The sequence below is a fragment of the Dipodomys merriami genome, unplaced genomic scaffold (assembly GCF_024711535.1).
Source record: "Dipodomys merriami isolate MVZ:Mamm:240054 unplaced genomic scaffold, mDipMer1.0.p SCAF_34, whole genome shotgun sequence".
Classification (NCBI taxonomy): Eukaryota; Metazoa; Chordata; class Mammalia; order Rodentia; family Heteromyidae; genus Dipodomys; species Dipodomys merriami.
In genome coordinates, this window is record NW_027204937.1 from 4,835,801 (window position 1) to 4,861,124 (window position 25,324).

At 37.7% G+C, this 25,324-nt stretch overlaps 1 protein-coding gene across 7 annotated transcripts in view; it reads left to right on the forward strand.

Moving 5' to 3' along the window:
- Fggy (FGGY carbohydrate kinase domain containing) overlaps window positions 1-25,324 on the forward strand; it is a 377,144-nt gene that overhangs the window by 250,747 nt on the left and 101,073 nt on the right. For all 7 annotated transcript variants that reach the window (XM_069987161.1, XM_069987164.1, XM_069987162.1 and 4 more), the window contains 2 exons: window positions 364-471; window positions 20,226-20,287. In XM_069987161.1, coding sequence (XP_069843262.1) covers window positions 364-471; window positions 20,226-20,287 — 170 coding nt within the window. The remainder of the gene's footprint in view (window positions 1-363; window positions 472-20,225; window positions 20,288-25,324) is intronic.

The window sequence follows — 25,324 nt, forward strand, 5'->3', positions numbered from 1 at the left end:
AAGAGGCTGAGATCAATGGGAAATATTGCAACCACTCCTTGCTAAAGCTATAGATATAGGAAGAAGGGTGGAGAAGGGATGCCAGCTTGTATCTCTGCCAGGCAGAGGAAGCCCACAGAAAATGATTCATCGTTTGAGAAGTGTCTTTCCAAAATGGCCTTTTGCCACCTTGTCATATACATGAATTTATCACAAAGGTCTCGAAAGATGGAGTCATGTCATGATCTTCCCCAGGAGAAAATGATTTTATCATAGTAGAAGATATTCAGTAAGAATCTAAATTCCAATCATAGAAATGTCAGATGAGACAAGGATCATGATGTGTTTTTATACATGCCCTCAACACTTTTTTTTTATTTGCAGATCAGCAAAGACCCAATTTTTGTGCCAGGCGTCTGGGGACCTTATTTCTCAGCCATGGTTCCTGGGTTTTGGCTGAATGAAGGTGGTCAGAGTGTTACTGGAAAACTGGTAAGTTGAAACTTTTTCATTTGGGTTGTGATTATTCTTTTACCACTGACTGGCCTGTTTTGTCATACTGCCCACATACCCAGCATCTGAAACACTTGTATACAACTTAATAGAAAGTGTATATGCAGCATGTGTTTGCTAAAGGAATAAACATGCTTAGATAGTGATGAGATCTCTTCTTCTCAGTGATCTTTCCTACACTAAGCTATTTTTATCAGAGCAATTAAAATGATATTCTGCTTTTTAAAACAAAAAAGTTACTACTTTGTCAGGTCCTTTTTTACTTCCCTATAGACTTGGAGACATGGTTCAAATCATTATCTGACCACATCATATCCTTCATGATCATACCCTTTATTCTCATGAATGGATCTGTAATTTAGGCTAGACTGTGAAGAATTTTTCCTACTCACAGCTTCACCATGTCTCTTTTACTTCTGTTGGAGAGAGGGGCTACACAATTTTGATGATTATACTTAGTCTTCTAAGACACATTAGCTATTACCATATCCTGGTTATTTTTCTTCGCAGTACTGGATTTTGAACTCAGAACCTCATGCTTGCTAGGCAGACACTGTACTGCTTGAGCCACATCCCAGCCCTATCCTCTATTGTTCTTACAAATTCGTTAATCCACTATTCAAGAATGTCATGATTTTGGTATAATTTGGTGAGGGGCAGGGAAAAAACAAATTGTTTGAATAGGGATACAGATTGACCCATTGCAACAATGAGATGTACAAGACGCTATGTCAAAAAACAAACTACAATTTAGGCGGGGAGTTAGAGTGGGGTTAGAGCGGGGTGGGGGGTATAGCTGAGGAGGTGGGAAGGAAGGGATGGTAGGGGAAAAACAAAGGAGGAGGCAACAAGGCTGGATAAGAAATGTACTCATTACCTTGCTCATGTAACTGTAACCCCTCTGTACAGTATTGTCATAATAAAAACTTAATTAAAAAAAAGAATGTCATGATCTTCTTAAAGACAAGGACTAGATCCATTCATCTACTGAGGGGCCTCTGGGTTCATTCCATGCCTCCATCAGAAAGAATGACATCACCCAATTTGTCAGGAAATGGGAAGACTTGGAAAAAAATTATATTAAGTGAAGTAAGCCAGGCCCAAAGAAACATAGGTCCCATGGTTTCCCTTATTTGCAATAACTAGTATATGTCTGGGACAAACAGAAACGGTCAAAAGCTATGTGCATATGACCAGATAAGATGATGTTAAGTGAAATGAACCCCAAGATAGGGACACAAGTGGTTTCTTTCTTGCTTGCTATTGTTTCTAACATATTTATAACGTACCATATGATTTTTTTGTTTCTTTGTATGTTCCTCCCCCACTGTTTTCACTGTATTTGATGTCGGTGCCCTGCATCTTGTATATACACTTCTCTGATTTGGGGAGAGGAAGGGAAAAAACAAAAAGCTTAAATAGGGATACAGGTTGACCCATCATAACAATGAGATGCACAAGAAACTCTGTTGAAAAAGAACTTTACAATTTAGGGGGTGGTGGGGGTTTTGGAGGTGTCGTTGTGGAGCTGGGAGGGAAGAGATGGTAGGGGAACAACAAAGGAGGAGGTAACAATGCTCGATAGGAACTGTACTCATTACCTTGCTCATGTAACTGTAACCCCTCTGTACAGTATTTTTACAAAAATAAAAGGTATTAAAGAAAAGGACTATTCCACTATTCTCTTTGGATATACTTTAGGACCTAATCAACAGAAGGTTCTTAGTAGAAATTTATTGTATTATTAGAGTTGGCTGATAGTCAGAAATTCTGTATAAGTGAGGTGAATACTATTAACTGACAAAAAGGCATTTGAGCTAGTAAGAATATAAATGGGGAAAATAGGAAAAGAAGGGCAGAGAAGATCTTGAAGGCAGGAGAATTTGCATGAGAAGACATGGAAAGGAAAAATAACAGGGCATATTTGAGTGTAATTGCAAGTAGTCCAGAATTGTATTTGTGGCGTGAACTATTCTTAGAAGAATAACTTACAATAAATGAGAACAGAGTAGTGATCACATCTCAAGAAGTCCCTGTAAAACTTGCTGAGGATTTGAACTTCATCTCATAGACCAAGGGAATCAGAGAAAGGTTGTAAGAGAAAATGTGCATGTACAGATCTCAAGATGACACAGAAAGTCTGCACATCTTAAAAAATAAAAAGTGAGGGAAGGGATGGGTTGAGAATGTTGAAGGGGTGACATTGATCAAGATGCACTGTATTAATAAACTGCTGTATTGAATGGCAACTCCTTTGTACAACTACTTAAGGATAAATAAAAATTTTTTTTGGCAAATAAAAATATTTTTAAATTGAAAACCTATCATTTACTTTAGGCATCCCAAAGTTCTAATTTAGTTGTTCCTATTCACAGTTGTATATTGGAACTATCTAGAGAATTTTACAAGATTAGAATTCCTTAGCCATAAAGTTACAGTATCCTGAGATTCTTCCATAATAGATGTTTTCTAGAAACCAGGCCCTTTAAAAATATAGTTTCCACCCATTAGTATTACTTGGTTTTATCTGAAAATATGCCAGACACCTGAAAATAGGATTACAGTGTTTTTTTTCAAGCTTCCCTCTTTTTTTTTTTTATTGTGAAAATACTGTACAGAGGGGTTACAATTACATGGGCAAGATAGTGAGTACATTTCTTATCCAGCATTGTAGCCTCCTCCTTTGTTTACCCTTCTCATCCCTTCCCATCCTTCCTCCCCCCCCCCATCCAATCCTCCCCCTCCCCCAAGTTGTAAAGTTCGTTTTTGACATGACAACTTGTACTTCTCATTGTTGCAACAGGTCCACCTGTATCCTTATTTAAACGACTTGTTTTTCCCCTTCCCCTCCACAAATTATACCGACATCAAATACAGTGAAAGCAGGGGTTATACTGCGGGGGAGGGACATACAAAGCAACAAAGAAATAATCTTATAATTGCATTAGAAACAAATGCATGAAAGAAAAAAAAACATATAAATACATATCTTAGGGTTCATTTTCCTAACATCACCTTATCTGACCTTTTCTGCTTGACTCATACATATACTAGATATTGCAAATAAGGGAAATCATGGGACCTATGTTTCTTTGGGCTTGGCTTACTTCACTTAATATGATTTTTTCCAAGTCTTTCCATTTCCTAACAAGTGGGGCAATGTCATTCTTTCTGATGGAGGCATAGAATTCCATTATGTATATATACCACATTTTCTTGATCCATTCATCTACTGAGGGGCATCTGGGTTGTTTTTTTTTATTAGCATGTATTAAGTATACAAAGTGGTTTCATTGTGATATTTCTATGATATATCTAATGTACTTGGAATAAACCTCCTCTAATATTCAAAAAAAATAATAAGTACCCAAAATTAAGAAACAATGGCATAAACAAAAGGGAACCCTACTGCATTGTTGGTGGGAATGTAAACTTGTTCAATGACTATGGAAAGCAGTATGGAGGTTCCTCAAAAGACTACACATAGAGGGCTGAGAAGGTGGCTCAGTGGTAGAGTACTTACCTTGCATGCATGAGGTCCTGGATTTGATTCCTCAGTACCACATAAGCAGAAAAAGCCAGAAGTGGTGCTGTGGCTCAAGTGGGGGAGCGCTAGCCTTGAGCTGAAGAGCTGAGGAACAGTGCCCAGGCCCAGAGTTCAAGCCCCATGACCAACAACAACAACAAAAAAGACTACACATAGAGCTCCCCTATGACCCAACAATCCCACTTTTAGGCATTTACCCAAACGATCACAAACAATCCATGCTAAAGATACCAGCACAACTATGTTTATTGCAGCATTATTCACCTTAGCTAAGATATGTAACCAACCCAGATGCCCTCAGTAAATGAATGGATCAAGAAAATATGGCATATATATGGTATATATTTATATATATGTATATATATATATATACACACACATACAAAAGCACACACACTCACGCACAAACACACACACACACACACACACACACACTCACACACACAATGGAATTCTATGCCTCTATCAAAAAGAATGACACCACCTCACTTGTTAGGAAATGGAAAGTCTTGGAAAAAATTATATTAAGTGAAGTAAGCCAGACTCAAATAAACATAGGTCCCATGCTTTTCCTTATTTGCAATAACTAGTATATGTCTAGGACAAGCAGAAGAGGTCAAAAGCTATGTTCATAGGACCATATAACCTGTTGCTAAGTGAAATGAACCCCAAGATAGGGACACAAGAGATTTTATCTTTCTTGTTGTTCTTTTTAATGTACTTATAATGTACTGTGTGATTTTTTTTTGGTTTGTTTTTGTGTGTTCTTCCCCCATGGTACAATCCCAGTTGTCACTGTATACTTGATTCTGGTGTCCTGTATCTTGTATATACATTTCTTCTAATTTGGGGAGGGGAAGGGAAAAAACAAAAGGCTGAAAAAATGATACAGGATGACCCATTGTAACAATGAGATGTACAAGACAGTATGTTGAAAACAAACTTTACAACTTTGGTGGGGGGAGACAGAGGAGGGAGGAGTTGGGGAGGTGGGGAGGAAGGGGATGGTAAGGGAAAAACAAAGGAGGGGGTAACAATGCTCGCCAGGAAATGGACTCATTATCTTGCTCATGTAACTAACTCCTCTGTACAGTATCTTTACAATAAAATACATATTTAAAAATTTAAAAAAGAAATAATGGCATAGAAAGAGAGTAAGTAGTTACCCACATTTTATTGAGTGAATCAACAAGATGTAGAGGGCAAAGTCTTAAGAAATCTAAAAGCTGGCATGATGGAACAAATCTGAATCTAGAACAAAAGTAGTCTACATATTGATGTCTGAAGTATCAGTGTAACAGAGACAGAATTTAGGTCTTAAATAAGATAATAGAAAGCAAATGTGAGAATAGAAATATTACTAATTATTATAACTTATTGAATATGTTTTCAGTGAGAAGGATATACATACATTGTTAAACCTCAAATGTATCCATAATAATCATAATTCCTAATATTGTTTTATTTTTTATTGTTAAAGTGACATATAGAGGGTTACAGTTTATAAGTAAGATAATAAGTACATTTCTTGTCAAACTTGTTACTCCTAATATTATTTTTGTTTCTGGTCTCAATTCTAAGGATTTCTAGTACGGTTAAAGCTTCCTATGAGATAAAATTTATTATCTGAATTTCATAGATAGCTGATTGGAACTCAGAAGTATAGCACAGCCTTGAGAAATGACTGACCCTTATGGCCTTTTTGTATGGTGCCATTGTTACCTTCCCTTGCCATTTGCCAATTCTGATTTATTCTTTTTATAAATATAGACCTCTGGTTTTTAATCTATAGAAGGAAGCTACATCTTTTTTGCCAATTCTGATTTATTCTTTTTATAAATATAGACCTCTGGTTTTTAATCTATAGAAGAAAGCTACATCTTTTGTTCTTTGTCACATATGGAATCTTATCTATTAAGCCACTTTTAGAAATGGCTGTCCTAGTAATTGGTCATGTGTGTACACAGTCATAAGAACACCAGTTAATGCAAGAGATAAGTGGGAAATGAGCAAAGAGAGGAAAAAGAAAGTAAGGTAAAAGAAGACAATAAAAGCCAAGAAAGAAAGGAAGGAAGGAAGCAAGAAAAGAAGGAAGAAAGAGACGAAAGGAAAGAAAGAAAAAAAGCGAAAGGAACAGTGCATTTGAAAGAAAATACTGTTTCCTTTCAAATACAGACTTTCCATTACAAAGTAAATTCTTCCTTCCAAGTTTGTGACTAGATTGATACTTAAAAAGAAAATCTTCATCTGGTTTCCTTGAAGATAAAGAGAAAAATAAGATTGGATGTTTTCTGGCTTGGGAACCCTTACAGTTTCATTTGACTGAGAATTGTGCTCATTTTTCACTCATTTCACATGCTTTTGTTTCCCTGATGTCTATTCTTGTTTGAAAAGCACACATTCCCTTCTTGTAGGTGATTGATTTTATTTGTTTCACCTAGCACCCATCAAGGATTGCTTGCTAGTTTGCCCCAAAAATTGGCAAAACTATTGCTTTTAACCCAGACTTTTTCCATAAGAACCAAGTCCTGCATTCACTTCATCCAGATGTTGGTGCTTATTTCCAACAAGCTTGGCCATTTCCCCATTCAGTTGTTCTTCCCTGTCTTATATTGAAGTCATTATTGGAGGAGACATTCAGTAAAGAAGACTAAGACGAGTTCCTTAAGCTACCTCTGTGTAGCATTGACTTTCTGGAAAAATTGACTCAAATGAGTGGTTAACATGGGATTGTTTTAACACAAAATTCGAACATAGGAACTTGAATCATCAAGTTGATATGTTATGTGTACTTGGGATTTTAGGATTTGTTCACTGAATGAGACTATGTGTGCATCTCAGCTCTAAGGCTGTTCAGCGTGGGGCCAGCCTCACTCAATGATAGTCTAAAAAAAGTTGATTGAAGAACTGATTGTTATAATTTATCATAACACCTAAAAATAGATGGCTACTAGCAGCCTACTAGAAAGGTAAGGATTAACACTTGCTGAATACCTGTTACATGCCAAGTACTTATAGGCCCATTAAGATTCAGTATTTCATCTGATCCTTGTGAAATCTGCTTTATGATATTAGTTTTATTAGTGAAGAATAAAGCTGAGAGTGGTGACGTAATGTGATAAAACATTTACAGTTAGTTTTAGCCAAACCTACAGTTCAAACCTAACTTGGCCACCAGAGGCCCCAAATCTTTCTCAAACTAGAACTGACTCTTAGAGAGCTACCTTTCTGACTGTTATATATAGTTCTCTTCTAAACTCCCTTAGGAAGCCACTATCAGTGGCTCAAGCCTATAATCCTAGCTACTGAGGATGCTGAGATCTGAGGATCATGGTTTGAAGACATCCCAGGGAGGAAAGTTTGTGAAACTCTTTTCTACAATTAATCACCAAAAAACACCACCACCAACAACAACAAAAAATCCTGGAAGCAGAGCTGTGGCTCAAGTGTTACAGTGCTAGCCTTGAGGAAACGAGCACAGGGACAGCACCTGGACCCTGAGTTCAAGCCACTGGACTGTCATGACAAAACAAAAGAGCAACTATTTTCAGTTAGGGGGTGAGATATTCTTAAGCTGTCTTGAAGCAAATATAGTTGGTAGGCTTTGTAGGGGCATGCAAGAAGGATGTGTGCATCATTATTCACAGGATTTATGTGTAGATTTAGGTATATCCCCAGCACTTCTGTTAACTAATTGGAATGTCTTCATGGATACACACATCAACTCTATAAAAACAAATGCCTCCCTTTCCTCCCCGTCCCCGGGCTCTCATGGTATCTTTTGTGTACTCACCTGGATTCCAGCACAATTTCCTAATGGGTTTCTTGTTTCTAATCTTTCTCCCTCTAATCCCTCTTCTGCACTGCAGCTACAAAATTCTTCCAAGACAGAGATAACCCTTTGGTTGTCTATATAACAAAGTCCAAATTCTTCAATGAGTTTATTTATACAGCCAGTATTTATTGAGTAGTCACTATATGTAAGGTAATGCTCCAAATAGGTAGATAGAAATGAGTGAAACACCCTCTGTTTTCCTCTGACCTTGAATCTATAGCCTTCTCAAGCATACATTTTGACAGGAGACAAATAATGCCAGTAATTGCCTTTTATTTAAGCAATAAGTTATTAAGAATACTAGAGAATGTAGCTTGTGGCTTCAGATGGGCAGTTTGCAGTTTTAATCCGCTTTTCAAGATAGGATTTTTTTTGCTTTATTTTTGTTTTTTGGATGGTCATGGGGCTTGAACTCTGGGCCTGGGTGCTGTCCCTGAGCCCTTCAACTTGCCTTGGCAAGCTTTCTACCAATTGAGCCATAGCACCACTTCTGTTTTTTTTTTTCCTTGTGGTTAATTGGAGATAAGAGTCTCACGTACTTTCCTTCCTGGGCTGGCTTTGAACTACGATCCTTATCTCAGCCTCCTGAGTTGCTAGGATTATAGGCATGAGCCATCAGCACCCAGCTCAGGATAGGTTTTACATGTGACATTTGGACAAAGAATGAAAAAGGGAAGGAAGTAGGCATATACAAGCCTGGGGAAATGTACAGCAGGCAAGGTAATGACTGGTGTGTAGATTCTGAGTTGAATGTACATTTGAGCCCTTGATATTCCAGGAATATCAAGGAGGCCAAATAGTTGTAGTAGATGAACCATTTGTGATGATTATTAAGTACAAGTTCAGAGATAAGGGGTTATTTGATTGGCCATGATAAGGCTTTTAGCATTTATGGTGAGGAAATAATGAGCAGAGGTATGATATAATATGACTTAGATTGTCAAAGTCTCATTCTGACTACTGTTGACTATGTTGAGAATCAACAGTGGGGTAGGCATTTGAAAAGCAAAGAAGCTAGAAAGAAGCCAGAAAACCATGCACAGTGGGGCTAGTAAAGAGTGATCAAATTTTTGATATGTCATAAAGTAGACCCAACAAGCCAGGCACCAGTAGCTCATGCCTGTAATCCTAGCTACTCAGGAGTCCTAAGACCTAATGATCATGGTTCAAGGCCAGTCTGGACAGGAAAAGTCTGTGAGACTCTTAGCTCCAATAAACTACCCGAAAACTGGAAGTGGTGCTGTGGCTCAAGTGTTAGAGCGCTAGCCTTGAGCTGAAGAGCTGAGGGACAGCACCCAGGCCCAGAGGCCAAGGTCAGCGACCGAGCCCTCCCCCCAAAAAAAGTAGAACCAACAAGATTTTTTTTTTTATGAATTGGGAGGTGTTCAAAATAGAGAGGGGTCAAGGTTTCTAAAGAGTGACATCTCTATCATTGAAGAAAATGGATTAGATGTCAGGGATGTGTGGGGAAGAATGTTAAGGATCACTCCCAGTTTTCTAACTATAGTAATGGATATGCTTCCAAAGTTGATCCTCATTATTTGTCTTCATGTTGGAAATGAGCATTATCATTTATATATATATTTTTTTTGGGTCCGGTCGGGGGGCCTGAACTCTGGGCCTGGGTACTGTCCCTCAGCTCTTCAGCTCAAGGCTAGCGCTCTACCACTTGAGCCACAGCGCCACTTCTGGCTTTTTTCTTTTTGCTTATGTGGTGCTGAGGAATCAAACCCAGGGCCTCGAGCATGCAAGGCAAGCGCTCTACCACTGAGCCACCTTCCCAGCCCCTCATTTATATTTTTTTATTGAAGTCAAAAGATGAAGATTAGTTCTTTACTCTTCATTATCCCTTTCTCACCACATCCAATCCACCTACACAACCTGTCCATCAATGTTCTTTAAACTTCCACTCTTGTCACTGCTGATTAAATCATCATTGTCTCTAGCCTAGAATATATAGCTGTGGCATACATTTTTGATACCCAGCAGATAGTAAGATTATTTTTTTTCTTGTAAGAAAAGGAAGAGATACTATCGCTTACCCACCCCCACACACAAATAAAGATCATTTGGCTGTCATATTAAGTGACCATCTTCTGCTTTTCAATTTGGTCTAGTTTGAGTCTCTGCATTTAATGTGAAGGTAAACATGACTGGATATAGATCTTTCACTTCACTTAGTTTTCAGTAATCACATCTGCTTTTTTGCTCGTTTGTTTTCCTGTCTTTCCTTACCTTATTTTGGATTAATTGAATGTATCTTTTATTAACTGATAATTAATTATAAATTAAATATATTCAATCCCATTAATTCTCAGTTTTGTGGCTTGTCAGGTGTCTCTTTTTTTGCATTCTTTTTAAGATTGTTTTAGTGATTAAAATAAACCTTCTCAAATTAGTGTACTTAACTGTCAAAACAAATTACCAAAGACTGAGTGGCATAAACAGCAGACATTACTCTTCTGCCTATTCTGGAGACTGGAATTCCTTGATCAAAGTGCTGGCAGATTCAGTTTCTGGTGAAGACTGTCTTCCTGCCTACTAGATGGTCACTTTCAGTGTTTATTCTGTGTGTGTGTGTGTGTGTGTGTGTGTGTGTGTGTGTGTGTGTGTGTGTGTGTATGTGTGTGTGTGTGTGTGTGTGTGTGTGTGTGTGTGTGTGTGTGTGTTGGACTTTTTTCTTACGAGGACATCAGTTCTATCTATTGGAATTAGGAGCCTCAGTTATAACCTCATTTAAACCAAATTACCTCTACAGTAAAGACACCAGTGACACAGAGTATTCAGGCTTCAGCATTTGAATTTTGGATGAACACAATGTGTTCCATAACAAAAAAAAATCATACCCATTTCAAAGAAAATCTGATAACTAGCAGATTATATTTCTATGTAGTCACAAAGTAACTATTTTTATCACTTGTATCTCTTGATTAAGATTTGGTTCCATCTAGTATCTTTTCTTTTTAGACCTCCTCTAGAATTTTTTATGATGCAAGGTCAACTGGCAAAAGATACACATATATCATGCTAGCGTGATATATAGCTATAGATACAGATATAGATATAGATATAGATATATTGCTCAGTGTGGAACTAGTGGTAGGCAGGTTCTTTTTTCTTCTTCCTCTTCTTGTTCCTTCAGCATCTGGAGATGTGAATATTTTGTATTTTGACACCATTGTTTCTGAGTGATTTTTTCCATTTCTTTAATTTATTGTCAAGGTAATGTACAGAGAGGGGTTACAGTAAGGTAATGAGTATATTTTCTTGTCGAACCTTGTTACCCCCACCCTCATCTGAGGGATGTTTCTTTAACTTTACAATTCTTTAACCAGATGAAAATTTGAAGCCAGATATCATCTTATTTTTTCTATTAATAAGTTTTTTTTCATTGTGAAAATACCGTACAGAGGGGTTACAATTACATGAGCAAGGTAATGAGTACATTTCTTATCAAGCATTGTTGCCTCCTCCTTTGTTTCCCCTTACCATCCCTAGTCCCACCCAGCCAAAGTTGTAAAGTTCATTTTTCGACTTAGCAACTTGTACCTTTCATTGTTGCAATGGGTCCACCTGTATCGCTATTTAAACAATTTGTTTTTTCCCTTCCCCTTCCCAAATTATACCAAAATCAAATACAGTGAAACAGGGATCATACCATGGGGGTGGGACATACAAAGCAACAAAAAAAATCATTTTATAAATACATTAGAAACAATAGCAAGAAAGAAAAATCATTTGAGTCCTTACCTTGGGGCTCCCAAGTAGTTGGGATTTAAGATGGTGTCTGGGTTCATTTTGCTTAACATCAACTTAGGCGAAATGAACCCAGATATCATTTTAAATCCCAACTACTTGGGAGCCGGAGGAAGAGGACCATGAGTTTGAGACCAGTTTATGCAAAGGTTTTGAGGAGACCTTTTATGCAGGTATACAGAATATAAAATGGTTTCCAGCATCTAAAACTTTAATTTGCAGACAAACAGGGCAGATTTGACTAGCATCTCTGACTAGCCTAGCTTTCAAGACAAAGATGAGTTTCAGTCTCACAGACCTCTGGTTTTGTACCAGAGAGTCAGAATAGCTGTCTACCTCTATCCCTGCATCTAGCAAGAGAAGAACATGAAGCATAGTAAGAGTGTAGGAAAGTAAATTGAAGCTGGACACTGGTGGCTCACACCTGTAATCCTAGCTCAGGAGCCTGAGATCTAAGGATCACAGTTCAAAGTCAACCCAGGCAAGAAAGTTCATGGGTCCTTATGGGTCATTTTTCACTGGCTGCTTTTAAGATTTTTCTTTTTATCTTTGTTTTTATTATAGTATGCAGAGATTCAATGTTCTTTGAATTCATGCTTCCTGAATTTGTAAGTTGATGTCTTGTCTCAGGCCTGGGAAATTTTCAGCATTTCCATGCTACTGAGATTACACATATTAGGACCTTTGACTCTTGGCTCATTGGCTCCTAAGAAACTTAAAGATGTAATTTTTTTCAGAGAATGTTCTCTTGCATGTTCTTTTCCTCTCCATCCTGCTCTCTTTCCATCTTTCATTTGTCCTATATTTTTGAGTTCATCACTCTTGGATCTAACCATCCTCAATCAGCCCTTAGACATATCAGTTATTTATTTTAAATATGAAGTTTTTCATTTTATAGAGGTTTTTGCCAGCTCTTGTTTGTTTATCAATTCTGAGACTATGTTCTTTTCATCCTTAAGCATTGCTTAATGAACTACTTCTAATTCTTACATCTTTGATATCTTAGGTTCAATATCAAATGTCTTTTCCTTTCATTATGAATTTCATTCTCTTCCTCCATATGTCTAGAAATTTGGAGTTTTATCATGGGCATTGTGACTAGACACTGGATTATTTATATGCCTGTAAAAATACTGAATTTTGAAAGCAGGTAGCTTATTTACTGAACTCTGTTTTGTTTCTTTTGTAATGAGCACTTACTGAAATCTCTGTTGAGATCATTTAGTTGAATCCTTTATAGTATTTTGTGCAGTACACATGTAATCAGAGATTAGGTTAGCATTTGTATGTTCAGTGCTAGAATTCCTTTCTTTGGCTCTCTTTTTCTAAGATCCTCTCTTAAACTATTTCTACCTACACTCGTTACTTCCGCTCTGACCTCTAATTTCTGATCATAATATATAGCACTGATAACAGCCCTTCCCAGACCAAAACAAAATTACAAAATTAGCAAATATATAAAAGCCATTTTTGTTTCCATGTATATAGTCTTCCTCAGTTTCTACTTGATTTTGACCCTGATTTAGTGATTTTACTTTGCATTATAGCAAGTTTGTATTATGCTTATTTATAATTGCTATCTATGGTCAATTGATCTGACATGAGCTACTCAGCCATTATCAGAAGTGAAATCCCTGAATAATGTTTTTGAAAGCAGTAGAATATGAAGATGTAAGAGTATTTGGCTAGCATATGTGTGGACTTGGGTTCCATCCCCAGTACCCCAAAAAAGGAGTAAGGAAGCAAATAGAATTATTTTGTCCCCTTGGGTAAAAGTCTTGGGTCTTTCTGTTGTAGTTTCCTGTGGCCTGCTAGGTTTGACCCTCTTCTTTAAACTCTATCCTGAGTTTGTGTAGCTTCCTCTCTTACTTTCCTGCCTTGTCTCCCTTGATTTCCATCAAGCTTTAGGTCATGTGAAGCTCTTTCCTTCCACAAAATCTTTGCATCTGCTGTCCCCTTTCCTTGGAAATTGCTGGATATTGTTCCTTTCAATATCTTTGTTTAGATTGCATTTTTTAGAGAACTTTCCTGACTCATTTTTCTAAAATCATTGTGTTTATATGAGTAACTATTTCCCTCAGTACTCTATATCACTTTTGCACAGCATATCTATATCTATATCTATCTATCTATCTATCTATATATATAATAATCATACATACTTATTAGCTTTTGCTACCTTTCTATTATCTCAGAGGTGGAGTCATTGTTTATCTTCACTTAATCTTCTATACCTATTTATCATGTCTAAATAGAGTAATGTGTTCAATTAAACATTTGTTGAATCTATAAAGAATCAACTATATTTGAATGGTGGCATTCTCATTTTCCCTTTCTTGATAGAACTTTGTGAAAGCAATGAGTTTTATTCATCTTTGTCTCATTACTTTTTAGAATGATGCCCAGCATACAAGGTAACCATGTACATCATGTGTGAGCTTTATAAATAAATACAGGGTAAAACTACACAAAAGTACCAACTTTGGGAATGAAACTGAATACTCTAGTTATGAATTAAGTCAGAATGTATCTACTGGTAAGTGAAAGCATTATATATAAAGCTAATGAAGTTGTAAAACCAAAAAAAAAAACCAACAAAGCATAGCTTATATTATCTTTCAGTTGTGTGTTTGCTCCTAGGGACTATGCAGTATTGAAATCCATCTACTTTTCCTCAGCATAGAAAAAAATGTTCCAGGCTACACTTTTTCCTTTCATCATATGTTCAACACAAAAAACCAGGCAAGGTGTTTTTTAGCTTCTGGATAAGAAACCAGCAAGTGAATTGTTAAAATAACTTATATTAGTCCAAAATAGCTAGTTATACAGTTCCAGTACTAGAGAGACAGAGGAAGAAAGGTCACAAATTCAAGACCAACCTGAGGCTGCAAAGAAAGGTATGTTGCTCAGTGGTATAATGCTTGTGTATCATGTGCAAGGCCCTTCAGTAGAAAGAAAGAGGAAGAAGGAAGAAGAGGAAAGAAGGAAGAGAGTTGACATTATAAGTGAAAACAAATGGAAAGAAGTTGTAAAAAATGGTGGACATTTCTTTTATACACACACACACACACACACACACACACACACACACACACACACACACACACACACACACACACACACACACACACACACACACACACGTATTTTACTCTACAATAAAAAAAGTTTAAAAAAACAAAACCAGTCTTGGGCTGGAAAGGTGGTTCAGTGGTAGAGTGCTTGCCTTGCATGCATGAGGCCATAGGTCCTAAGCACCACATAAGCAGAAAAAGCCAGATCTGGCACTGTGGTTCAAGTAGTAGAGCACTAGCCTTGAGCTGAAGAGCTGAGAGACATCCCCCAGGCCCAGAGTTCACGCCCCATGACCAACAACAACAACAACAACAAAAATAGTCTTAAGGCTAATGCATAAAACCTGAGTTTTTAACTTTTCAGTGGTTAATTTTCATTTTTTGTGCTCTTGGAGTTAGAACTTATTGCTTTACAGTCATTCCACATACTTGTTCAGCTGGTCGTTTACCACATGAGCCAGGCCTCTGGTCCTTTGGCTAATTATTTTTTGGAGATATGGTTTAATGGACTTGTCTACCTGGGTTAATATGGAACCACAATCCTGAAAATCACAGCTTTTTGAGTAGCTAGAATTATGAGTGTAAGCCACTGGCACTCACCTATGAATCTGATTTTAGCAGGAGAGAAAAACTTTTCTCTTTTAAGAGCTTTGTTTAAACAAAATGACCATGTGATTCTTAAAATAAATTATAGATTGTATCTACATAGATTGTATCTATATGTTTTCCTTGACTGTAAACTCTTCACTAATAGTATTGACCTCTTAGACAGGGCAATTCTTTTTGTAATTTTACACACATTTCATTTATTTGTCATAATAATTTGTTTTAGAGAGAATAAGAGATGATCTTGAATAAGATTAGGCCTTGATCCAGGGTCTTAGGATTCCTTGTCTTGTGATCTAGGTGCCACATTAGGGACAAAGTTGAAACGTCTAAGTGATCTAGAAAGATAGTCTAAATGAGAGTAAACAGACAAGGCAAAGGGATCTTTCTGGCTTCCCTAGAAGCTGCTCCAGCACTCAGTTCCTCTCCTCTGAGACAACTGGGCACAGAGCAATGTGTCTCCAGTGTTAGTAAAGCATGAGTGCAGTCATGTTGATGAATTAGTAACACTTGGCCAGAGTTGTTGGCAATGACAGTGAGTGGTAAGGCTTTTCCCCAACTTAAGAGAGCAGGCCCGCATGAAGTGGTTGGTCATCTCATCATCTCCACTCAACCAACTTCTGCCAGAATAGGAAATGTGGGCAGCCCTGTGTTTTACACTTCCCAGTTTTCCAAGAGAAACTAGAATCTTCATCTTAAAGAAAATCTCCCAACGTAATAGTAGTGTCTTAGTTTTGAAAACATAAAGGCCAAATAAAATATGCCTTCAGGCCAGAGATGCCAACCTGTTCTCTCATCTCTGCTTTCTACTCTCTTGCATTACCATTTTTTCCATGTTCCAAACACAGGTGCTACTTTCAGAAATAAAAACCTAAAATCCAAAGTATCATAGGATAACTTGTCCATTTTGATCTTGACCTAAAAACTAACCCAAAGAAGACCTGCATCCGCCCGTTGCAAGCTCCCATCATATTTCAATGGGGTGGACCTTCCTGCTCACTCTTTACCTGCTCTAGTCACAGCTGATACCTGAGAGGATGGCAGCAAAAAGAATGTAGTCATCGTTTAGAGGAGCTCAGTCTGTATATTTCTGAGGCAACCCCTTGGCAAAGACACCTTTGTTGTGAATCTAGTTATTTCACTGGGAAATAAATAACCATGAAAGGGGCACCATGTTCTTCTATACTGTGCCAAAAGCATTAGAGAATAGAATGTAAGTTCTGAGGTCAACCCTTAGAAAACAAGCACTTCCAGTCTGTTGAAACGAGTGCTCAGTGAATTGACAGACTAGCTCATTCTGAGCAATCAGGAAGAAATTACAATTACGACCAGATGCTAGGTAAAAACAAGAGTTGCTGACCCTTTGGGATTCCATTCTCCCAACTACATTTACTCTTTTGGTGGTACCCTTTTCATTTCAGAATGAGTGTTGGGAAGTGAAGGCTGCCTATAACAGGCATTCTGTACAGCCTCCCCTGCAAAACAAATTTTATTAGCTTTGTTTATTCATTCAAAATGTCAGACATTGTTTAGGTACTAGGAAGTGAAAATAATGTGGACCTTACTTTATAAGATCCCAGTGGGTAAGGTTTATTGGTATTCTCAATAAACTAATTATTACAAAATATGATTATTAATGCTAGTGTAGAGAAGAGAATATTTGTCTTCTTGAACTATCAACCCCTACTCCTTCCCTGAATTTGCTGCTAATGAAATGTCTGATCATCTTCCTGTCCTGCATTTCCTGCCATATTGATTTTTCCTACCATATTGATTACTCCCCAAATCAAAATAATTTCCCATAGCCTCAAATTCAATGAAAGTGTAAATGCTTGTTTTTCTCCTAATACTAATTGTCTTCCATCCTTCTTATCCATCTTTATTTCTGCCCCTTTATTTATTCTCTAATTTAATATACACTCACCCGGGATCAATGTGTTCCCAGAAAAAATAGATCCAAATGTAAAATATGTTACATACCACCAAGAAGAAAATATAAAGTGTTATATAATAACTTTCTATGCCTCCATTATGGTTGATTCATCCTACATTCATTTCACAAATATTATTGGACAACTATGATATTCTGGTCTTGCGGCTTGCTCCATTACTTTCTATCATGATGAATTTATCCTAGTGCTTGAGATAGAAGTTTTAGATCCCCGGCCCAAACTCTATTCACTTGTCCTTTTATGCCAAATAAAGAGACATGGTGAAGTAAAGAGAAAGGAGAGTTTTTGTGTGACAGCCATGGGAAGATAACACTTCAGCCCATCTTTAGCTATAATCCAGGTACAGACATAAGCTTCTAGATTTTATAGACAAAGAATTGGAAGCAGGAGGAAAAAAATATGCATAATAATTAAGCAGTCCAAGTCAAAGTATGGCTCAGTTGATCATAATTTAATTCTTGTTGTGGAAGGAGTTCCAGAGAACTTAGCACTGTCATCTCTGGTCAAAATAAACATGTCATTGTCTCCTGATAGATGGTCTGAACTAAGGCTCAATTGTTTCTTAGGGCTGTTTTCACTTCCATGTCATGAAGATGCTATGGACCAATCCTCTCCTTCCCTTATTCTAAAGTAATTACAAAGACCCACAGAGAAAATGGGTGAGACCAGAGAGAAATACAAAATGGAGGCAAGCCTCTCTCCTGTTTTTTGGTTAATTCATTTGCTCTGTAAGCAATCATTGCTTTTCAGAAAAAGCAGTTTTTAAGCGGCTTGTACATTCTCTCACTGGATTGCAGGTTCTTTGATATCCAGAACATGCTTCATCACCATAACCCAGAGTTGACCCTATAGGAATAATATGTTCAAGACTTGCATGATTTGTTTTCATGGAAAAAACCATGGTGTTATTTTGGAACCTTACCACAAAACTGTCCCAATGAAATTCAACAACGTAATATACTTGAAAATTTAGTATTGCATAGGAGTTAAGATCAAGGACTTTTGATACGAAGAGACACAGTTTGAGACCTTAGGCAAGTTAATCTTCCTTGCCATTCTTTCTAAAAGGAAGATGACGATGACAATGAAGGACGTTACTGAGATTCAGAGCAGTCTGGTGATTTACTCAAAATTACAAGCCTACTGAGAAATAGAGCCCAGGCCCAGCTGCAGAAGACATTTTCTTCCTCTGTATACAGTTCTTGCTCTCAGGAAATACACTCAAAGGGCTGATCACTATGAGGCTCAAGTAGCTATTCTTTCCTAGTTTGATTAGAAATGAATCTTTCCAAATGGTTGTTTTAGGATCTTTGAGATTCGAGTAAACATTCAGCAGTACATAGCTGAGATTTATCCACTTCTGAACAGGGTTGCCTACATCTTAGCAAGCTGGATAGAGTATAGGGAAACATTTCTGTCCCCATGTACAGCACACAGTTTTGTTTAGAGCCACCAACCAAATTAGGAATTGAATCCTAGACATGGGTTTTCAAAAATGAGAATCTGGTTTTCTGTAGCATTCAGAAATCTGTGTCCTTGGAGAGCTGTCCTGCCTTCCCTAGAGACAACTTTTCAGTCAATGGAGATTCTCTTGACAGTGCCGGGACACTTCAAGTTTTTTCTTAAAAGTCTGTACTCTACCATGGTTTCCCTTATTTGCAATAGCTAGTATATGTCTGAGACAAGCAGAAAAGGTCAGAGAAGTTTATGTTAGGTGAAATGAACCCCAAGATAAGTATTCAACTGTTTTTTCTTGCATGTGATTGTTTCTAACACATTTATAAGATGATTTTTTTGTTGCTTTGTATGTCCCTCCCCCACGGTATAACCGCTGCTTTCTCTATATTTGATGTTGGTATAATTTGTGGAGGGGAAGGGAAAAAAACAAATCGTTTAACTAGGGATACAGGTGGACCCATTGCAGCAATGAGATGTACAAGTCGTTATGCTGAAAAACGAACTTTACAACTTTAGTGGGGGGGGAGGGGAGAAGGGGGTATGGGGTGGGGAGATGAGAAGGGATAGGAAGGGGAAACAAAGGAGGAGGCAATAATGCTTGATAAGAAATGTACTCACTATACTCATTATCTTGCCCATGTAATTGTAACTCCTCTGTACGGTATTTTCACAATTAAAAAAAAAAGTCTGTACTCTGTCTTAATATTCTCATTCTTTTCCTCAGTCAACGATTCCCTATTAGTAAGACACAGTAAGTACTTCAAGGTTTGACCCTGTTCTGGGGTGACAGCATAGATTAGGAGGGGGAGATGATGTGATCCAGAGACATTTGGTGCTTTTAATGGTGAGACTCCCTTCCCATCCCCCACCCCCCACCCCATACCACCATTCAATTCAAGCTGCCCTGTTTTTCTCACTCTTCATTGTAGGGTTATATGCTACCTACTGCCACCAGTTTCGCCTTGATTGAACTCTTGATTGCTACTCTTGTCTCTAAACTTTCTGGGTTTAGAAATCTGAAGTTAAACAAAGCTACATTTCTGAAAGAACTGAGATACTCATGCTGAACTGGCATTTAATGTCTAGTCTTTCCAAAAAAACAAACATTTGTAGACTTATTTTCTAGCTTAAAGGTAGTTTGAACAGGACACTGGTGGCTCACGTCTGTAATATTAGCTACTCAGGAGAGTAAAGTCTAAAGATTATTGAGGGAGCAACAAAGTTTGACAAGAAATGTTCTCATGATCTTACTTATGTAACTGTAACCCTTCTGTACATCACCCTTACAATTAAATTAAATTTTAACAAAAAGCCTGAGCAGAAAAGTTGGTGAGATTCTTATCTCTAATTAACCAAGAAAAAGCCAGAATGGAGGTATGGCTTGAGTGGTAGACAGCCTTGAGCAAAAGAGCTGAGCAGGAGCATAAGACCTGAGTTCAAGCCCCAATACTAGCAAAAAAATAAATCAGAAGCCATAAATTTGACCCATTTCTCTTGTTTTGTAGATAGAGCACATGGTGCAGGGCCACGCTGCCTTTCCTGAACTACAAGCCAAAGCCTCGGCCAGGTACTGTTCACTTTGTTCCCCTACAGCTTTCTTGTGTCACTGTATGACAATCATTCCCTTTGGACTGTTACGTGATTTTCACATCTCATGGACAAAGAAAATGCCTGACAGCATTTAAGATAATCATCCAGATGGTCCAGCACATGTATGTATTGATTTTTAGAATGAATTAAAGAAACTCAGAAAACCTAGAGATTCCCCAAAGTATCTAAGAAATGGATGATAAACTTTATTTTTCAAACTTTTGATATAGATGAGGGTGCTTGGATTCCAGAGTCCATCGCTTTATGCCTTCATACCTCACTATAAAGAAAAATAACAATATTAAACACTTTGTATGGTTATTTAGAAAATTAAATGAGTTCAAATCATTGCTGCCACTTAGTAATAATTGTTAAGTTGTAATAGGTGTTTAGCAAATACCAGTGGTAATGATAGAAATGATTATGGTTTAGGTACTTATATTAAACAATCCAATTCCACCAAGAAGTTTCCTGCTCATATGGAAGGCACACCTGTGCAGAATGCAGTGCATGCTCACTGTAGTATAGGAAGTGTGCTCTTAGAATGTGAAAAAAGAAGGCTAGTCCTGACATGTTGTCTAATAAAAACGTAAGTTTTTATTTCCAGGAATCTCTAATTATAATGCTGTGACCCTTGAGAGGACTTATACCATATACCCTCAGCAACTGGCCTTTATCTACTTAGAGGCAGTATAGTGTAGAAAAGGGATCCTGAATTTCAAATCATCAGTGAGCCCTTTTTGTTGTACACCAAGCTTTGTTCATCTCAACAAAACATGTTATGTATAGATTTCTGTGAAGATACAAATTCTTGAAAAAGAATCCAGCATTCATAAGCCACAAGAAATGAGCACTAGGTTTGGAGTTTAGAGAACTGAATTCAAAATCTAACTCTATTGTTAGAAAGTATCAGAAGGTCAGCCTGAGCACCTCTAAATTATTCTCTGAGTTCAGTGATGTATTTGAGAATCCATCACTTTGGAGACTGAGTATGACCATGCTGCTGAGAACTAATTCTATTGTCCTCTCCAGAATTAGTTATATTCATTTTTTTTCACATAACTGCATACCCTCTTCCACTTGCTTTCTTGGATTTTTCCTCTTTAGAGATGTTTTTCCAGAGACTTGAGTAATCTCTTGATCACTCTGTTTGCTTATTTTCTCTCCTTCTTTGCTCACTCTAATTTGAATTCTGTCACATCACTCCCCTGAAACATTTCACGTTATGGTCACCATTGACTTAGGCATTGCTACATCCACACAACATTCTTAACCCTGTTCCTGGTTCCTGAGTTCTTAGCAGTACATGACACCAATGATTGTGCTTTTCTTCTGTTCTTTTATTTTGGCTTTCTAGAATGTCACTCTCTTCCTGTTCCTTCTGTGTCTCCAACTCCTTCCTTTCAAGCTCATAGTCATTTTTGGCCATCAACATCAGTGTTCATCACAGCCATGTTTCTGTTTTTTTGTTGTTGTTTTTTCTGCTCTCTCTTCCAAGGTGATTCCCCACTATACCGTTGACTTCATTTCCTTCTGTATTTGGCTGACTTTCAAATGTTATCTCCAGCTCAGAGATATATTCCATGAATATTAGTTATCTTCCACCTTCTATTGTCTTACAAAGGAAAGGGCTTCTGTAATCATATCAGATTTATGAAGACGTTTTAGGTCTTACAATAAAATAGGCATAACTGCTCTTGCTTGAAAGGGAGACTAAATCCCTGAGATATGGAGCCCTTTACCTCTTCTTCTGTGACTTGGGGCTTTCTGAAATCAGTGCGGATCAGCTCAACTGGGAGCTGAGCACCAGCAAATCGTGTCTGAAATTGTGCAGAAAAAGTGTTGATAAACACATTGGGTGTTTTATCTTCATGTTTAACCATAATCCTCTTAAGTCTTATCTCTGAATAGATGTCTTGCAATAAATTGAGTAAACAATAACTAGTTGTATCCATACGTGCAAACTGAGAACCAAAGACTCTTTTCAGTGGTGCTAAATAACCAGATCTGCTGGGCCCTGGTGGCTCACACCTGTAATCCTAGCTACTCAGGAGACTGAGATCTGAGGATCGAGGTTCAAAGCCAGCCCAGGCAGAAAAGTCCATGAGTCTCTTATCTCCAATAAACTGCTCAGAAAACCTCAAGTGGCACTGTGGCTCAAGGAGTAGAGTGCTAGCTTTGAGCTGAAGAGCTAAGAGACAGTGCCCAGGCCCAGAGTTCAAGCCCCATAACCCCCCCCCCCACACACACACACACCATATTATTTACTTCTTAGCCAGAGATCATATTGTTGCAACTTTAGCTCTTTTTATTATGTGCCTTGACCAACAATGTCTCAGATGGAAGTTCGGGTAATATCAGGGATTTAGAAGACTTCAATGATGTTGGGGGTCTTGTGATTTTGCCTAAGCTAGCTCCAGATTATAATCTTCTACTATTCTTCCTCTGAAATTGGGATTACAGTGATGGACCACCACAAACAGACCATTCTAACCTTTTAGTCTGGGCTGATCTCAAACCATAATTCTTTTATTTTTGCCTCTAGTATAGCTGGAAATGGCATGATTTCCTGCAAATGACATTATCTTATTTTCTTTATGGCTGTGTACCTCCACATACACACACACACACATATATATATCATATTTTCTTCATCCATTATGTGTGATGTGATATATATGTGATCTATCTATATGCTATATCTGTAGCTAACTAGCTAACTATATCACATCTTCTTCATCCACTCATCTGTTTTGGGGCATGTTGGCTGATTCTGTTATCCTGCTATTACAAATAGTAAGGACTACAATAAACATAGAAATGCAGGTGAACATTTTTCCTCATCTGATTTATTCCTCTAACTTTTGGGCCTCCTCTTATTCCCATCATCCCACTGAAGAGTAATTACTTAAAATTTATTGATTTTCTGGTATGACAATTTTCAGGCACAGTTTTTTCACTAATGAGGGTGATGCAGATCCCAGGACCACTCCTCTTTTCCTCTTTGAGGCTTCAGGATGGGAGGTGAGGATGCATTCAGTGCCAGGAGGACTTGGGTCTGGGAAAGGCCTCTAGAGCTGAGGAATGAGGATTGCTATCAGGAAGGTAAAAAGACAAGGAAAGGGGTTGTGGGAAAGTGGAAGCAGAAGAGGCAAACAGGTAAGGTGTGTGTGCAGATTATGAAAACAAAATGTAATCTAATGCTTTTTTTTTCTTGAGAAGTAAACCAGCAAAGATTTACAACAGAAAAAGATAAGCAGAGCTTCTGCTAGACAGGAAGGGTGCCAAGGGAGGACACCTAGTACTTTATTTTTAATAAAAAGTAGTTTAATCGTTTAACACTATTAAAGTTGCCTTTTTATAAAACTACATTTTCATTAAAGGCAGTTTAGTGTGGATAGATCATGGAAAATACAGGGTGAAAGCTAGCCAACGAAGAAATTCTTGTGCCAGGAAGGAAGTTTGTGCTGTCGTAAGCCATTGCAGGGTGGAGGAGTCATATTTACTTATAGTGTAAAAGAATCTCCCAGGAAAAATGGAAGGGGCAAGATTTCAAGCAGATATATATCTATATATCTACAGATATATATCATAAAACTGAAGAAAACATTGCTAATTAACAAGGATATTCAGAAGAAGGAATCAAGTCCTGGTGAAAGGTTTAATGGGGGAATGGATGAGTTACAAATCATCCCTACTCTGACATGACCCTCAGGTGATTCTGTGGGTAACTGCTGGAGTGATATTGATTTGATTAGAGCAAGAAAGAGAAGGAAGAGTGAATATATCATCAAAGATGATATATGTCATATTAGACCTTTCTAATTGAGTTACCTTTGGACATCCAAGAAAAGGCATTTAGTAGGTGGTTGGATACTTGACCTGGCAGTCATGAGAGAAACAGGCTGGTAGTAAGGACATATATTTGGCAGTCCTCAGTACTAGGTGGTAACTGGAGCCATGAGGAAGGATGGGATCTGCCAAGAGAATATAAGGAGTAAGAAGGGGCCAAAGGCAGGACTCATAAAGAGCTCACAAATTACCAGGACAAGTGGACAAAGAGACACACATGCCTAGGAGGTAGAAAAATCAAGAGAGTATTTTTGAAATAAAAGAGATCAGATAAAGAATGGGTCAAATGATGTAAAGTGCAGAAGGTTATGCAATGGGTTATAGAGGATAAGTTTCAGTAAAACACATACTGCATTGGTACAATTATTGTTGTCCTACTGTGTGTTTTGACTTTTGGATTAAGAGTATGATCAGAATATTTCTAAGCAGCCTGGTAATCCAAAGAATGCATTGATTTCTAGAAAGGGAGAGTAGTCAAAGGATTCCCCAGGGGCACTGTCTGCATTTAAGATGGTAGGCAATGTAATAGGTCTGGAAAATATTGTAAGTCTGTGACAGCACAGGAGAAGGAATTATTTGTCAAGCACTTGCCATTTCATGTGCTTGGGGCTCAGCATTTAATCTTCCTGTCAGTCCATAAGGTAGAGAGTATTATCTCCTACTACAGGAGAGTGAACTGGACTCTGAGATGTTTAGTGTGCTTGCTCTCCAACTGGTACATAGTGCAGTCACTTTATGATTGTTGAAACTATTTTCTTCATCATGTTCCAGTGAACATGGGCAGCAAGAACATCTCCCTCTGAGACAGTTACAGGAGATGGACTTCATGAGAGGGAAAAGGATATCTAGTAGACAGCATTACTAGGATGTGATGCCCCAGTTGGAAGAAGAGCAGACTGATACTTGGGAAGGGATTGCTAAAACATAAAAAATGAAGCAAAATCAGAACTAAAAGACATGGTGCAAGGTTAAAATTATATGAATAATGATGTGCATTAGTTATTTTAATGTTTTCCAAGTGCATTTCATTTTGAATGATATACTCAGATAGTACACATGGTAAGGAATAATTGAAAAAACATGTAGGGCAATGGCTGCATTTAAAGAATAAACACACAGCTGCAAGGAGGTTAGGAGTCAAAGGGGCGGCATATGCCTCATC